Here is a 12732-nt window from a genome sequence, read left to right as displayed (position 1 = left end):
ACAATGCAGAAGATTCAGAAATCACTCTCTTGCCTGGCATTGTGGCACAATCATAACTGTGTCATCTCCATGGATATGTCACTGCAGAATCTAAATGCTTTGCTGGTAAGGTGCTTTTTTAGAAACATCTGCCCCAAAATGAAAACACAGAGGCTCCCCAACTTACGCAATTGTTCCGTTCCAGAATGCCTTGTGTAACTCAAATTTTTTGTAAGTCAGAAACGTATACCTGACCATTACGGGGGAGGGGCGGGGGGGGGGGGTTTGGGGGGAACCAACCACCCCAACCAACTCCTATTTCTAGTTTACAGAACTTTTTCTGTAAGTGCGGATTTGTGTAACTCGGGTCTTTGCGTAACCTGGGGAGTGTCTGTAATGGAATTCAAGTGATAGGAACTCAAGTTCTGAACAACAGAATGTTCCAGAAGAGCAGGTCAGGGACAAGATCACAGAATCATGTCCCTCACATCCTCTCAAACGTCGAGCTGATCAGATCATCCAGATGTGACAAAGAGCTGAAGGGAGTGAGGAAGTTAGTTTTCTAAGCCAAAAGGAATAGTCTCCTGAATATATGTTTGTTACCTTAAATCTAGGAACAAATCTGGCAAACTCCTGATGCCAGTTGTTGAGTGTAGAGGCAGGTGAAATAATTAAAAAAGGTCCCCAGATGTTCTCTCTCTGGTATAGGAAAAAACAAATCAACTGGAGGGAAACAGGAACAGTTTCATGCAGCATTATGACAAATTAAGGACAAGGGCTTCATGAGAGGGAAGTATACAGATCATAATAAAGCTTCCTATCAACACAGCAGGGTGATGCACAGCTAGATTCAGCAGATTAAACATTTAGTGTGGCCTCCTTTCAAATCCACAATGTTGCTCTGCAAACAGCCAATGGATGTGTGACCACTAAATTCAACTGTGACTGCTCTCTCACTTTCTGAAAATTACTATTTGCTCATTGCTACTGCCACTTACCCAGGGCTCAATGCATCTGCCACTTTGGCAAGCAAAAGATCTAAGGTGGCATGGAAACCTGAGCTTCCTCACATAGCAGCACATTCATGTTGGTGAACAAGGAATTCTAGGCCTACTGACACAGGGTCCAATCATGAGCTAGCCTACACAAGGGAGTAAGGGAGAGTAAAGTCCAGTGTGGGCTTCCAGAATCATGACTCACAACACAATGGGGAGAACAGCCTCTCTGGGAAGCTAGTTTCCCTTCCACACAAAAGAGAGAAGCACAGAAGACAGATTTACTATGTTCCTTACTGCAAAGAGCAGTGGGAAGTAGGAATTCTTGCTTAATGACTTCAAAAAGCAGAACTCAAGTTGCCCTCCTACTGATGTGTTCATGCCTTACAAATCAATGGACAGATAAAACTGCATCATGTTCTCTCCCTGGGTCTTTATCCTTTCTTTTTATAAAAGACTTCAGCTTAAATCAAAGGGAGTTGATCTCTGGATGCCAAGTATGCATATTCTCTTTTTAAAGTTGCATCTTTAGAAGGATATGCACACTGAAAGGAATAGTCCATCAGGCATCCATCTTAAGGCATTCAATTAATCAACTAGAACCCAGTTCAATCACGTTAAGTATGTGTCTTCCACCAGGTACACAGGTCACAAAGAATCCACTTACCTCAGCCAGGTGTGCTAGCAGAGCGATACTCTGGACTGTTTTACCCAGACCCATTTCATCTGCAAGAATTCCATTGATGCCCTGCAAAAAAACCCACATGGAAATACCTCGACCTCACTTTTCCATAACACACGTAGGGCTATCAGAACACATGCCATCAAAGGGACCAAAGTGAAGTCAGGCAGCCCTGTTTATAATCCATAGGAAACCTCCCACATCTTCTTCCCCCAGTGATTCTATGAACTGGTAATCTCTCCCTTCCACCACTTCAGCCATTTCCCAACCTGATTTTTTCCCTCAGCACGCCTGCAATTTGCAATCTAATTTAAAGCATGTTTGCGTTCAAATGCAAGGCTGTCTCCAGTTTACAGACTGAGCTAGGCATTAAAGAACGACAATGTACATAAACTCTCCATTTTTCTGTCTAGTTTTGGTGAGGGTGCATAAATATGCAAATGAAAAATCTAGAGGCCAATACCACATGCAATTTTATCTTATTAGTTCTTTAAAAAGTCAGGGATACTTGTTTGGTGGAGCTACACAATATTCTCTTCTCTTCTGCAGAAAGACAGGCAGTATATATATATATGAGGGATGAGACTGAGGAGTTTCTACACCTCAAAAAAGATCTTTTGATCTGGAATAGAGACCGGGGCCAAATGTACTCCTAGTATAACTGCACTGGCTATCATGGAATTACACCAGGATTGAATTTGTCCCTGGAAGTGTAAATGGCTGCAAGAAGGACTAGCATACCTGCTCATACAGGTTGGCCAGCCAATTCATGCCTTTCAGCTGGTACCCCTTCAGTTTACCATTGAAAATGGTAGGCTGTGGAATGTCCTCTCCAGCCCGGATAGATGGGTTTGCTAGGCTGTAGCTCTCTCCGAAGCCAGTGCCAGACTTGTTAGCAGCCCGTAGAGCAGCTGCCCGACTCTCCTTTGCATCTTCATCAAATGACCTGGTCTAAACAAGGGGAAAATTTGGGTAAGATACAGGATGCAAACTAATACAAGAAATTCATTGGGAAAAGGTCTCTCATCCATCACATGCCAACACATATGGTCCCCTTCAAAGCAATGGATAACACGGCTGTCCCTGTAGCTTGATTATACACTTCATTTTCATCCAATTCTCTGCCCTCCAGTTTCCCAGATATTCACAAATGAACAGGGCAACAATCAAATTAAAAGAAGCTTAGCGTCCATAATTAAAATAGGTGACTTGAAAGATCACTATAGAAAATTCCGGTTCTAGTGCCTCTTCAATTTACTCTGCTTCCCCTTCCATCTCAAGCACCCAAGCAACACACACCCGAGCCTGGTGAATCTGGTAAGCGTCTTCTGCATTCTTCAGAGCCTGGGCCTTGTAGTAGTTACTATCTGAAAAAAATATCACCACATTAAAACACATCAGTTAACCATATTACAGTACCACCTCAAATTAAGACATGGATAAATTCCAATGATTTACAGAAGGGCTTCTTCACATAATATTCCAAGCACAGAAGCCCCTAGGTCTGTATCACTCTCTGCATACAGTAACCATCATCTCCAATGGTTCCTATGGCCTGCTGGAATTGTTTCTAGCCTTACCATAATCCTCCTGGGTAATGTTGACCACCACCCCGCCACCAATATCAATCTGCCTTTGGGTAGAGCTGTCTTCCAGTTTGCGCAGGATTTCTTCCTGTATTCCATCATGTCCAATATCTCGTTTGCGACTCATGAAATGGGCATATAACTCGGTCTGGGTGATCAGGAAATTAAGTTTTCGCTGCTGTCTCTTAGCCTGAGACAAGAGAATTTATTTTTAAAAAAAAGGGCAGGGGGAAATGAAATGAGGTTTAATGTTTAAAGAAGAGAAAAAGACAAAGACATGCAAGCAAGTTATAAGTTTCAACCTTTTTTAACCCGGTTATATATAAACAATCTAAATTTTTATATTGCAGTCATCACCATGGTATCAGAGTGCTGGAATCCTGGTTGCACACTAACACTCATCATACAAATACCTATACTGAAATGTACAGTGGTTATGAGCTTAGTTTCTCTTAGCACAGTAAGCTATGACCAGGAACACCAAGACCTGGGGAAAAGCAGCTTAGCAAATTTTCTTTGCAATGTAAAAATTAGGTAGGAGTGTCCAGGTGGCTGAAAAACTGCATGTCCAACTAAAAGTTTTCATACATGTTTAAGTCACAGTAATTAACTCTGTGGTAACTGTTTTACCATTCACTCACTCACTCACAAGAGAGAATAATGATGGAGCTAACAAACAAAATGCATCTTCAGGTAAAACAGCACCAGGGAGAGAAGTTAGGAATGAGGCGGAATGCTCAGTGTTCAACAAGATTCTGTTGTATAAATTCCTTTTTTTAGATCTGGCCATACAACTGCTGTGGTAAAGCTAGCGTATTAATGAAAAACAGCAGAAAGGCTTCACAAAATGCTTGGGAGATGGGATGGATGCAGAATACACTATAAATAAAGGCATGATTTGATCTGAACACGTGACTGGGAATCAGGAACTCCAGAGTTCTAATTCCAGCTCTATCACTGACTTCCTTTGTAATTTGGGGCAGACTGATTTATTTTTATGTCCCAGGCTCCTTCACCTGCAAGTAAGGATGAAGAGAACATAAATCCTCACAAAACTCCAGTAAAATAGCTAATTTTGCCTGAATTCATCGCTGAACTGCTCCTGGGGTACTCCCTGAGCAGGTCATCTGATTGCTTTGTGAACCCTTTGCACTGGCATCACAAAGGCAAAGGGACCACAGAACAATTATCAATTGGGTCCTCGATTGCTCTTATGTGTTCTGAAGATAAATTCCATATGTTTTATTATGCTCTATACATAACTTAAGATAAAATAAGCCTAACACACCAATGAATTGAAAAATAGCCTGATTTCTGAACTTGGGGAAGAATCAGAGTTACAATAACTAAAAGATCATCCTCTAGAAATAGAGAGCACTGAGCCCTATGTGCAAGTCAGACACATTACATCTCACTAGTCACACCCTCTTTATCTAACATTATGATCTGTAACTGTAATTCTTGCAATTTGAAGGTTCTGGCTATAGCTAATTTGTCAGAGGATTCTGGTAAATCCTTTTAAGATACAGTGGAAGAAAATCTCTGGAAGATCATTGAAAGGAAGAACAGTTGGTAAATTTGATTGTCAAGGTTTAAAGACCCTGACTATTGTGCTTGTTCCTGTCTCTTCAGCTCCACGCTCTAGCTCTTGCCAGATTAATTTTCAGCAGTCTGTGTTTTGGCCCTACCTCTCTCATCTCCTCATCCAGTTTGCGCTGCTCCAAAGCCTCCTTCTCAGCTCGTTTGCGGTGTTCTTTTTCCACCTTCTCATACTTCTTCCAGTAGAGAAGCATTTCCTTGGTGAGGCGACGTGCCCGTGGTAGAGTCTCCTTGCAGTTCTTCTGGGCCTGGATAGCAGCTCGACGCACTTCCCTCATGCACTGATGGGCCAGCTGGGGTGAAGAGGGAGGGTTCAGGGACAGAGAAAAAAAGATTTGAAATCACCATCACCAAAAGGCAACATTTAGGTGTTGCAAGGCTGTAAATTCCTACAACCAAGGCTGACTCTCCAAAAACCTCTAATGCTGTGCTTATTTATAAAGCTTTTATTTATTTATTTATTTTGGGGTGGGAGTGGGGTACAAGAGAAGAAAAGAGCTTCCATAAGGCTCCACAGATATATTATCAAACAAAACATTCCTTACAAAGCCCAACATTAAAAACATCAAGGTTGAATGGTTAAGCACTCAAAGGGGATAGTGTTTTCTGGCTAAGGCACTGGAATGGGACTCAGGAGATCTGATTTTGAACAATAGCTCTGCCACACACTTCTTGCATAACTGTGGGCAAGTTACATAGACCTTGCCAGCACCACACTTTACGTCTCTCACTGTTACCAAGAGTGAGGCTGCACCAATGGTAGCAATAGTGTGTTAGTGTAAAGTGGCCACTGGCTTTTTAACTCCTCTGCTGTCCATGCCTACACCTGCTTTAGATATGCATTATGATAGTCTTTAATTACATGATCACATACTATTTATAATTTATACAGTATATTATCACACAATTATTCCTACAACTTTAAATAAATGTGTACCATATTGTATTTTTTCATTCTATTATGCTAACTTTCTTGTCATCATGGTCCAGTAAATCTCTGCTGGCTTAGACAGTGTGTTAAGTTCTTTTTTTCCTAATGTATGTATTTTAATAACATGTAGGACACATTTTCTTTTCAACTAGCAGCAAAGTCTTCCTTTGGTTCAAGTCAAGGGATAAGGCAATCAAGTATAAAGCTAATTTAGCTACACATGTAGGTGGGCCTACACGTAGCAGATATTTTACAAAATTACTCTTTGTAGTACACTAAGTCTGTAGTGTGTTCTGTAAATAATGCTTACTGTGTATTTTTCATATAAAGTCTTTCATGGAGTGTCTATCTAGTATCACAAAATGACACATGTAGCTTCTTAATACTATATATCTAAGGTTACAGAAAAAGTATATGTTGTTGTTCTGCATTATTTGAGAATTGTGCGCACAAATAGGTAATTAAATGCTGTATTTTAGTGCGCATGCATATTTATATACACACACACACACACACACGGGGCAGAGTTAAGGATGTATGTGCAACCTTACCTTACCTTTGGCATTTCCTGACTTTTGAGAGCTCAGTCCTGAAGCCTTAATTTATATTAATTGGTATGTGGGTATGGCTGTGTGTTTTGAAGAAAACAGAGCACAGCTTCACTCACCAGAGCTTTGCAGCTCTGCAGGCTGGCAAATGGTAGACAACAGCTGCTGTAAATATTGTAATCTCCAACTACTCATCCACATACCACCAGAACACCCTGTTCCATGTACTTTAGTAAGCATGCTGGAAAGAACCTGCCTGTTGTAAAGCTCCTAAAATGCACAGGAGATGCCACCTCTCCCGAATATCTTATAAATGTACCCAGAAACCCCTCCCTCAATCTATTCACACTTTATAAAGTCAGTGGGAGTCCTTCCCCCATCTCTAGTTGTTCCTACTGATTCACAGCAATATATTTCACGACACTTCTCACTAGCTAATTAAGTTAGCTATGCACTTCCTTAGATGTGCACCTCACAATCTCAGAGAAAAATTTTACTGCACATGCTGAGAAAGCCAACATCAAATGCTCTTTAAAAATAACTTTCCGTACTACAAACAGGGGCACTTCTCATCTGCTGAGCCAAAAGATTTAAGAATATTTATTAATAAATTTGTTTTGGAATCACCTATACAGAAATCTGCTCAATTGTTAGGCTCTGATCCTACACACATTTATGCACACGCTTAACTTTACTACCACGAGTAGCCCCATCAATTTCAATGGGATTACTCACAGTAGTAAAGTTAAGCATGTGAATAACTATGTGCAGGATCAGACCTTAGTTAAAAAAAAAAAAGACAATAAAGTGATCTATAATGGAGTCAGTTTATTGTCTCAAAGAACAGCGAACTAAAAATTCTCAAAGTAGCTCTTACCACCAAAAATAAAACAGATCCAAATCTCCAAAAATCCATGTTTTATTTTTTTAAAGTGCATCTATTGCTTATGGAACACAGCACACAGACAGACCTGGAGTGTGAAGATCTCCATCTAAAGGATGGATGTAGATTTGACAGTGGCTATGCAAGTACAATATTCCCAATACGACCCCGCAAAAGTGATCCAATTCCAATCCGGAGAGACTACCTCTAATTGTTGGTGATGTGAACATCTGCTCACCCGGGTCCTGATCAAAAGCCCACCAAAGTCAATGGGAGCTTTCAATTTACTTCAATGACCCTTGGATCAAGCCCAAAGAGCTGGACTGAAATCACCAACAGCAAATAGTCATATTCCTACTTATAAATGGATAAGTTAAAAACTGGAGAGAGAGGAAGAGGATCTGTAATGAAAACAACAAATTATGTGCTACCATAATTGCTATATTAGCAATGACTTAAGAAGAGACAACAGGAACATGCAGATTTTTTTTGCACAAGATATAATATGAAAACAAAGCTTAACCACCCTTACCTTTTTGCTGTTGGTTAGAAAAAGATTGCGTGCTGAAGCTTTTTGCTTGTATGCCTAAAACAAGACAAAATTTCATATACCCATTAATTAAGGGATTATGGTTTGATAATGTTTTATAAGGTAATTATCCATTTTTTAAACACCATACACACACAAACTTAAAGCACTATATAACTGCATTACAATACAGTCTTCAATTATATAATCATAAACATTATGGGGATTTCTGCCTTCCTCAGAAGTATTAGAATGGCTTTCATCCTGGCAACTGGAGGCACACTCATGTATTGCAACAGTTAAAGGAAACATGTAAAACAAACTTAAAAAACAGTACAATTCAGCTGTCCCACTAACCCTCTTTTCACGATAGACTCCTTGCTTACTATTTCATGTATAGTTTCAGGCATCCTGGGACCAGGTCCTCTGCCTCTGCAGATGATTTAGTTGGGCACCCCAACCTGTCTTTGAGGCATGTGTGAGAAGTGTCATTGTTGGGAAGAGGGCAAAGAATGGTACCCCTTTTGATACACTCTTTGGGTCCAGCCACAAAGTGCGTTCTTGCTCAACTTGAGGCAGGACAGTGACTCGTTCATATGATATTGGATAGCAAGTACACTGAACTCTTTCACATTTGCAAGGACAGACAGTTACATCTAGTAGCATCACATGCCAATATATGGCCTAGCAGCTCCAGATATGCATGCACTGTCATTGTTGGATTTGATTTTAGGTTGTTTGTCATTGACTGGAGAGACCAAAACCTGTCTTCTGGGAGATAAGCTCTTGCCGATCATGAGTTGATCAAAACTCCTATGAATTCTATCATCTGTGATGGTGTAAGAAAAGATTTCTTGCAGTTCACAAGGTATCCTAGCTGGGAAAACAGGGAAAGGTCGTACTCTAGGCTGTTGCTCCTGCTGTGACTTGCCTCTGATCAGCCAGTCGTCCAGGTATGAGAAGACATGGATACCCTTTCTCCTTAAATGTGCTGCCACCCCTGCCAGGCATTTTGTGAAAATTCTTAGTGCTGGAGAGCCAAAGGACAGCACCCTGTACTGGTAATGGTTGGATTCTACTGTGATTAGGTACTTCCTGTGGGCCAGATGGATAGTTATTCAGACTTATGCAAGCTGAGAGCCACAAACCAGTCCTGAGCTTCAAGAGATGGAATGACGGAGGCAAAAAGTTACCATCCTGAGCCCGAGATGGCATATGTATCTGAGTCTTCTAGGTCTAGGATAGACCCTGCCTCCTTTCTTCTTCAGGATAAGAAAATACCAGAAAAAGAAGCCTCTTCCCCAGAAAATTGGTGGGCACTTCCTCTATGGTTCCTAGATGAAGTAACAAAACCACTTCCGCTTGTAACAAGGGTCCCTAAAGAGGGATGGGAAAGGAGCAAAGAATGGAACTGGATGGGGTAGCCAAGGGTGATGATCTCTAGTATCTGTCTGTCCGATGTTACGGCATGAATGAAGTTAGATGTTGGAATGAAGTTAGACGGCTTCTGAAGGTCATGATTTCAGGACTGGATCTGATGGGCTCTCAAAAGCCTTGTCAAATTTGTTGACGTATGGTACGAGAGGGGTGCCTTGCCAAGGAAAAGGAAGGCTGACTATCTCTGCAGGACTAGGCTTTTTCTGGCAAGATAGTCAGGATGTCTGGAATGGTTAAGACCTTTTGCCTCAACTGGGGTTAAGGGCACTACAGTTTGCAGTCTGATGTTAGGGTGTAAATCCCTAGGGAGAGCAAGATGGCTTTAAAGTCTTAATGAGTGTAGAGCACTGTCCATTCACTCGTTAAATAATTCCATGCCTTCAAAAGGCAGGTCCTCAGTCTTGGGCTGTACTTCCCTAGGGATCCCTGCCCCCTGAAGACACAATGTTCTGTGCATTGTCACCACTGTGGCCATAGATCTACCATGGTGTCAGAGTGTCCACTGCAATCTGGAGAATGATCTTGGCCACCAATTGGCCCTCCTTGATTGAGCTCTTCCCTGTTGTCAGACAGGATCTTAGACAGGAAAGGCATTACTCTATTCCACATCAAAAAGATTCTTATTTGGCCAGGAGGGCCTGGCAATTTGCCACTTGCAGTTGCAGGGAGGCAGAGGAGTAAGATTTCCTCTCCAATAGATTAAGCCTTTTTGATCCTTGCCTTTGGGAGCACTCTTGTTCAATTTTGATTTTTCCTTTATCATCAAGACTATTAAGCAGCTAGGGGTAGGATGGGTGTAAATTACACAAACCCTTTTTGAGGGACCTGGTACTGCTTCTCTATTCACTTTACAATAGCTGTTATCATGGCCGATTTTTGGCACAGGGCTTTAGAAGGGTCATGCAGCCCTTCATTTATGGGGAACGTGATTCTGGCTGGACCAGAAGGTGTCAAAATATCAAACAATTTAGGAGATTTCTCCGGTATGACAGGTGCCTATATTTCCCAGAGTCTCTGTGACTCTCCTAAGCAGCTCTGGAATGAACTGAAGTCATCTGGGTGCCAGTATCCATGCCAAAGACACTGCTTCATTGCATGATGAAATTGAGAGGTCCTTAGGTGGTGAGACAGGACACTGGTGTTGCTCTGCCCCCACATCTGGTTCTTCCTAGTTCTTTCCAGGTGTCACCAGTGGTCTGGCCAGGGATACTACTCGGGAGAGCAATCTTTTCCTTTTCCTGAAATGAGTTGGAAACCTGCTTTAAGAGGCATATGAAAGTGGACCTCAGTAAGCCCAATACGGCCACAGTGGAATACTATACTACCTATGGGTATGGTTGTCTTATCTGGTATTGAGTAGTCCAATGCCACTCCTGACAAGACGGCAGCTGAGCCCGGTAGGGAGAACCAGCTAGTTGCTCAATAATGTCACAAGGATCTCAGAGGAGAAGGTCCTCTGGCTCAACTGAGATGAGAACATATGTCCCGGTGATGGAGAGGTGGAATAAGTATCCTTTAGGGGTGACACCAAGGTATATAGCGCCAAGATACCAGGCTCTGCACTGGTACTGGTGGATGCCTCGGACGATCCTAGTTCTTCCAGTGTACTTCACACAACCCTGGTTCAGCTGTAGGTTTCGACACTGAAAGGTGCACTGCTAGAATTGGAGTGGTGCCTTCTCAATGCCAAACAGGGTTTGGTGGTTCCCTCTCCTGAGGTTTTAGTGGTCTGTCTTTGTGCAAAGTCACTGACTTCCAAGCTAGGGTCTTTGCCCTCATGTTTGGAGCAGTCTGTTTCAGTGCTGGACTTCAGTACCAGAGGTGTCTGTAGTGCCAGTGGAGACTCCTTCAGTGCCTAGACCAGTTCCAGGTCTTCTCTCAGTGCCTCCTTCTCAGCGATGGTGTCACATGTGTCCTAGATGGGGTCCTGGAGGAAGCTGGCTTGTCTGATACCAAGACTCTGCCCATCTCTTCACGATCTGAAGGATCCAAGTGATGGAATTTCAACCACACATCCCATATTTTTTATAAGAATGCACAAATCAACAGGTACACCAAGCATATGCTTGGGATTCTCCCAAACAAGAGGCACCCATTGTGGCTGTCTTGGAACAGAATTAGTCTATCAGAGGAAGGACAGGCTTGAGCCCCCAGATTTCAAACTTGCCATGCTGAGGGGCCCTGTAAAGGGGTGAAGGGCTTATACAGACTGGGTCTCACCATCTGTACTCAGTACAGATGAGTAAATATTGTGCAGAGCAGTCGTAAGTCAGGTGGATCAGAAGAGTTCTGAACAGTTTTTTGAAGACTTACTTGGAGCTCACCAGATTCTGTCTTGCTGCTATCGGCAAGGGAACTGAGGGAAGGTCATAGCCACCCCAGCCTTCATATGGAACACAAGGAGGCACAGGGCTCATGAACGGCCCCAACGGACATTGCTATTCAAAAGACTCCAATCTTGCACAGTGAGATCCACTCAGACACATACTTGAAGAAGCAGGCACAGTTCTCTCTGCACATTATGGCTAAAATTGTCCCTCTTTATCTCCCCAATCTCACCTGAGTTGCAGTTGCTACAAAGTTTAGATCAATTAGTGTGTTATTACAAAATACTAAAAAAGTATAAGTATAAAACAAGACTCCCTGAAAAAAATTTTTAACTATAAAAGTCTCCATTTGGCCCTGGCCGGTTAGTTTTGTTAAGCAAGCACACTTCAATACAAGTTGTACAAGGTTCTCTAAAAGACCCTTCAACCAGTGTTCTATTGAATACTACTTTAAATAATTTTTCTTCACTGTAAAGGTAGTGTGATTGAGTGCTCTTTGTATGACGACTCATTTTTCCTTTAACTGTTGAGCAGCAGCTAAGCCAGTTCAGAGAGAAGCCTTGCTTCACACGTTCTTTATTTTCTGAACAACCCATCTATCGCTCCCTCCTCTCCTACACTTCTGCCTTTGTCTCCATTCTCCTCTTCTCTAGCCTTTTCTTTGTTTCTGTGGAATGCTCCCCCTCCTCTTTGCAGTGATTATCTACTTAAAATTAAATGAAAACTTTAAAAAAAAAACAGAAGTTGGAAGAGCACCTCACTCACCAACATAGCAACAGATGGAGTATGGAATATTATTGTGATATCTGGTGATCCACAGAAAGCTCTCAGACTGCATTCTGACTTCCTGATTCCTCAAACCTTCTCTGCCTTGGCATCCCCCATTCAATGCCATTGGCCAAGCTCACCTTTGGTAGCTCCTTTTTGACAATGCTAAGCCACACTTTCCGTCGGCGGGCATTCAGTTGTTCGATGGTCAAGTGCTTCTTCTTGGACCCTGGTGGTGGTGCATCATGAGAAAACTTAGCAAAAACTTTGGTCTGGTGATGGTGGCGTCTTGGTGACTCTTCTGAGGAGAGTTCTTCATCCCGTCTCCTCTTTTTTTTCACCTTTTTCAACTTGGCTGCATGGGAACAATTGGCACAAGATCAGTTTCTTTTCCTGTCATTTGTGATCCTCCACATCAACTCCTATGTCCTCCCTTGCCCTGCTTTCCTAGCCACTTTATATCTAACA

General features: G+C 42.2%; 1 protein-coding gene across 2 annotated transcripts in view; it reads right to left on the bottom strand.

Moving 5' to 3' along the window:
• The window catches only part of INO80 (INO80 complex ATPase subunit), a 131606-nt gene that overhangs the window by 78330 nt on the left and 40544 nt on the right, over positions 1-12732 (bottom strand). For both annotated transcript variants that reach the window (XM_073348740.1, XM_073348739.1), the window contains 8 exons: positions 12405-12619; positions 7736-7789; positions 4931-5134; positions 3237-3432; positions 2956-3023; positions 2398-2607; positions 1642-1722; positions 583-678 (listed from right to left, as the gene is read on the bottom strand). In XM_073348740.1, coding sequence (XP_073204841.1) covers positions 583-678; positions 1642-1722; positions 2398-2607; positions 2956-3023; positions 3237-3432; positions 4931-5134; positions 7736-7789; positions 12405-12619 — 1124 coding nt within the window. The remainder of the gene's footprint in view (positions 1-582; positions 679-1641; positions 1723-2397; positions 2608-2955; positions 3024-3236; positions 3433-4930; positions 5135-7735; positions 7790-12404; positions 12620-12732) is intronic.

Source organism: Lepidochelys kempii, chromosome 6 (genome assembly GCF_965140265.1).
Source record: "Lepidochelys kempii isolate rLepKem1 chromosome 6, rLepKem1.hap2, whole genome shotgun sequence".
Classification (NCBI taxonomy): Eukaryota; Metazoa; Chordata; order Testudines; family Cheloniidae; genus Lepidochelys; species Lepidochelys kempii.
This window is presented reverse-complemented; position numbering and strand designations above follow the sequence as displayed.